At 54.8% G+C, this 4,285-nt stretch overlaps 1 protein-coding gene across 2 annotated transcripts; it reads left to right on the forward strand.

Annotated features, from left to right (window-relative positions):
- The first annotated feature begins 449 nt into the window (after nucleotides 1-449).
- Adm (adrenomedullin) lies at nucleotides 450-2,773 on the forward strand. Of its 2 annotated transcripts, none has more exons than XM_076844208.2 (4): nucleotides 450-585; nucleotides 1,024-1,139; nucleotides 1,398-1,547; nucleotides 1,758-2,773. In XM_076844208.2, exons 2-4 carry the CDS (start codon nucleotides 1,042-1,044, stop codon nucleotides 2,074-2,076), a joined length of 567 nt encoding a protein of 188 aa, XP_076700323.2. In that variant the 5' UTR covers nucleotides 450-585; nucleotides 1,024-1,041; the 3' UTR covers nucleotides 2,077-2,773. The 2 variants fall into 2 exon arrangements, with proteins under 2 accessions (XP_076700323.2, XP_076700324.2); XM_076844209.2 differs by having other exon boundaries at nucleotides 1,761-2,773.
- The last annotated feature ends 1,512 nt before the right edge of the window (nucleotides 2,774-4,285 follow it).

Consider the following 4,285-nt stretch of genomic DNA (forward strand, 5'->3'; position numbering starts at 1 on the left):
TCAGGCGCTGAGCCGGCAGGGGGCGCGGTCCACTTGAAGCCACAGCTCCCCAGGTCCCGGGCTCAGGCCACGCGCACGGTCCTACGGCTCTAGCTCTAGCAACTCGATGCCAGAAGGCCCCGCACTGAGTTGTACAGGTCCTGGGATAAGAACCCCCTCCCCCCCCCCAGAAAAAAAAATTTCCTGGTCTTCCTTCGCCCCTGCTTATCACCTGTACCCATGCCAGAGAATTAGGTCTGTGGCAGTTTCTCCACCAATCTCCTGGAGCCCATCTCTGAGCCCTCCAGGCACAAGCACAAGAGTCCCCCCAACCCCACACTCAAGGGAAAGCACTGCGCTGGGGCGCGCGCGCGGGAGGAAAGGGAGGGCGCGAGGGCAGAACAGGCCCCGCCCCCTCGGCTCTTATAAAGCGCAGGAACCAGTGCTGGCCACTCAGTGGTTTCTTGGTGACATTAGACAGAACAGCTTCAGCCTTACCACTTCTGGCTTCTCATCACAGTCTTGGACTTCGGTGTTTTGCTACTGCCAGACAGGGACGTCTCGGACCTTTTCCTCCAAGAACTTGGCACATAACCCCTTCAGCAGGTAGGTGCCATAGGCCCAGCGAATTAAAGCGGGAGCGGGGAGCATTTGCCAAAACCCGAAACTGGGAGCGCTGGATGAGGAAAATAACCCACTTTGGGTAATTCTCTGCGGGGTACACCCTCCATCTCCGAATCCCGCTCATGCATATAGATGGAGCTCCAGAGACCTAGTCTCCTCTGTTTCACAAACCAAGTTTCAAACATTGAGCAGGGAACCTCTGGGAGCCTGGTGCTGTGCAGCTGCTTCCCCAGTGGGGCGGGTCACCGGCGGGTGCAAACACCTCTGGCGTCTCTGAGCCCAGGGGAGATAAGCGTCTAAACCAAGCAGAACAAGGGGCTGGGACTGCCCGCTCCGGGGGGCCCCCCGCCCTCCGGCTGTGCCCCGCCTGGGCGGTGCAGCAGACCAGGGTGCTCATGCTCGTCCTCTCTACTTTTCCAGTGTCGGTGCATTGCCAGAATGAAACTGTTTTCCGTCGCTCTGATGTTCCTGGGCTCACTCGCCTTCCTAGGCGCCGACACTGCTCGGCTCGACGTGGCATCGGAGTTCAGAAAGAAGTGAGTCCTGGCAGCGTCTTCCCCAGTCATGATACCTGGCAGACGAGGGAAAACTGATCGTTGGTCTCGCGGGGGTTAGAAGTGAGTGGGAGGGCTGAGGATGTAGTCCAGGGATAGAGAGCTTGCTTAGCATTCTCGAGGCCCTGGCGTGGATCTCTAGCACCGTAAATAATTTAAAAAATAAAAGAGTGAATGAGAATGAGCACGGGCGGGAAGTCGCTTGAACTTACCCGAATTGCCTCTGATTGTGTTTTCTAGATGGAATAAGTGGGCTGTAAGTCGAGGGAAGAGGGAACTGCGAGTGTCCAGCAGCTACCCCACCGGGCTCGCTGACGTGAAGGCCGAGCGTGTCCAGACTCTCATACGGCCCCAGGACGTGAAGGGCGCTTCTCCCAGCCCTCAGATCAGGTAACTATGCCCGGTGCAGGGAGGGGGATGTGCCGGAGGAGTTATCCCTTTCCTCTGTCCTGGCCCTGGGCATACAGGGGCTGGATTTGCAGCTCGGATGTCGGAGCAAATTACAACTCCCTCGGGTCCTAGAATAACTCTAGTTCCTGATGACTGGGGCCAAAGTCCTGCTTGATGGGGGTCTCAAGTAGCCTTCTTTCCCGTTCCCAGCAGTCCGGACGCCGCCCGCATTCGAGTCAAGCGCTACCGCCAGAGTATGAATAACTTCCAGGGCCTCCGGAGCTTTGGCTGCCGTTTCGGGACGTGCACGGTGCAGAAGCTGGCACACCAGATCTACCAGTTCACAGACAAGGACAAGGACGGTGTCGCCCCCAGAAGCAAGATCAGCCCCCAAGGCTATGGCCGCCGGCGCCGTCGTTCCTTGCTCGAGGCAGGCCAGGGCCGGACTCTGGTGTCTTCCGAGCCACAGGCACGCGCATCTCGGGACTCCCGGGTGCACCAAGTGCTTTCCACTCTCCTTAGGATTTAGGCTCCCGTGACAGCATCGAACAGTCGCGCAAGCGTCCCACTGGCGCCTCCCAGAGCAGAGGACTTCGGGGAACAGGCTGAGACAGTCTTGCAGATACCTGGAGTCCCGAAGGCACCGTTTGGCCTCGAGCCCCGGCATTGCAGAGCCCCTTCTCCTTCGGGGCTGAGCGCTTTCTTCACCCCATGAGACTTGGGTGCCCAGGGAGGGCAGAGGAATCCGAGGGAGTGCCAGGCTCAGGGAGAGGAGAAACTAAGAAATAAATGCTGAGATCTTCGGAGCAGGGGTCTGAGCCACTGCTTTGCCCGCTCACAAACTTATTTCTCATGGGGTGTCACCCTTCGGGGCGCAAGCCCCAATATTACTTGAACTTTACAAACCTAGAGAGGAAAAGTGCAATGCGTGTTGTACATACAGAGGTAACTATCAATATTTAAGTTTGTTGCTGTCAAGATTTTTTTTGTAACTTCAAATATATAGAGATATTTTTGTACGTTATATATTGTATTAAGGGCATTTTAAAGCAATTATATTGTCCCTTCCCCCTATTTTAAGACGTGAATGTCTCAGCGAGGTGTAACATTGTTTGGTTCGTGGAATGTGTGTGTGTGAGCGCGCGCGTGCGTGTGTAAAATAGAGTGCCTGGTTATTGCCTGTGGAAGAAGGAAACATTGTGTCTCTGTAAAATCTATTTACATAAAATGGGTGATACGAGAACTGCAAACCAATAAACTGTCTCAATGCTGATTCATTCTCGATTCACGCATCCAAGCAGGGAGGGTCCTGCTCCCGATTGCTCGGAAACTTGGGGTCTAGCCGCCGGTATTGGACAGGAAGGATGGAAGTGAAGGTGCGAGTTGCCCCGTCAGAGCTCTGACCTAACAGAGCTTACTTGTCACGAGCTCCATGAGGGGCGCTCAGAGCGCGTGTCCTGGGTGCGAATCAGTTTCGCGGAGACGCCCGAGGTCACCGCCTAGCGTGGCGGCCAGGAGCGGCTGGATAGAGCCTTAGTGGGGAGGCGAGACTGGACTCCCCGTCTTGCGCAATCGAGGCCCAGTTTTATGGAATTGCTCATAGAACCCTGAGCTAAAGCGTTCCTGGGATAGTTGGGTGTCTCGAGGTTTCTAGTGAGGAGTTTACTCCGGCAGCTGCGAGTGTCAAAATTAAAAGCTACACCAGCAAAATGTTCGAGTATCTCGGGAACTAGCACCCTACTCCTCTCTCCGCTCTAGCTCCCAGCAAGCTGGTGGGCCAGTAAGCGAGCCTGTGGCGCCCCCTGCCGACCGCTTCGGATTGGCCCCAAGAGCCAAGAGGCAGTACGTGCGGTTTAATAAGTTCTCCTACGTGGGAGTCAGCACACAGCCTTAATGAAAGAGGAAAGAAGAAAAAAAAAGTTTGCAAATGCCAACCAGCCCCCTCCCCCCCGACCTGCACCGCGGCTTGCTGTTCTGGGACGGTGACTCAGCGCCCACACGCTGCGCAGCGTGCAGCTGCTGGCCGCAGGCTGGCTGGACGGACGTGCCGCCGGAACCGTGCGCCTTGGACGGCCTGAGACCTTCATTGTTCCGCCTCCCCTTGCAGCTCTCCTCTTCCTTCCTCCTACCGAAGCCTTTTTCACCCCTCCCCCCTTCTCTCTGGCCTTTCTTTCTCTCTTTCCTTCCTTCCTGCTCCTTTCTTTATGCCTTATCATCTTAAAAGTTACCGCCAGTTCCGAGGCTAGATGCTAGACATTGAGTGACTAGGACAGGGGGCACAGGAACAGTTAGGACAGGAGAAGGTAGGAGGAGGCAATGTCTATGGAAGAGGCATACCTGATTTTGATTTTCTTGCCCCGTTGTTTCAGCCAACATCCTGAAGACCCCATTCTGTCTTTTCTACAAAGTTTCTCTAGCCTTTCCACTTCAAAACTTCAAAGGGATCTTAGAAATTTACCTGTTGAGGAAAGTCTAAAGGTGGTTTGGAGGATGGAAATTTTCCAGAATGGCTTATCTCCCTTTGGGGCTTTTGCCTCAATTGCACCTTATAGATCCCCTCTGAGAATGGCTCTTCCTTGCAGAAGCAGCATGCATACACACATGAAGACATAGATCCTAAGACTGAGACAATCATCAGACAATCTGATGCTGAAGCAGTTTCTTTCTTTTTGTTTCTTCCTTTCTCCTCTCCTCCTCCTCCTCCTCCTCCTCCTCCTCCTCCTCCTCTTCTTCTTCTT

This window comes from Callospermophilus lateralis, chromosome 2 (genome assembly GCF_048772815.1).
Source record: "Callospermophilus lateralis isolate mCalLat2 chromosome 2, mCalLat2.hap1, whole genome shotgun sequence".
Classification (NCBI taxonomy): Eukaryota; Metazoa; Chordata; class Mammalia; order Rodentia; family Sciuridae; genus Callospermophilus; species Callospermophilus lateralis.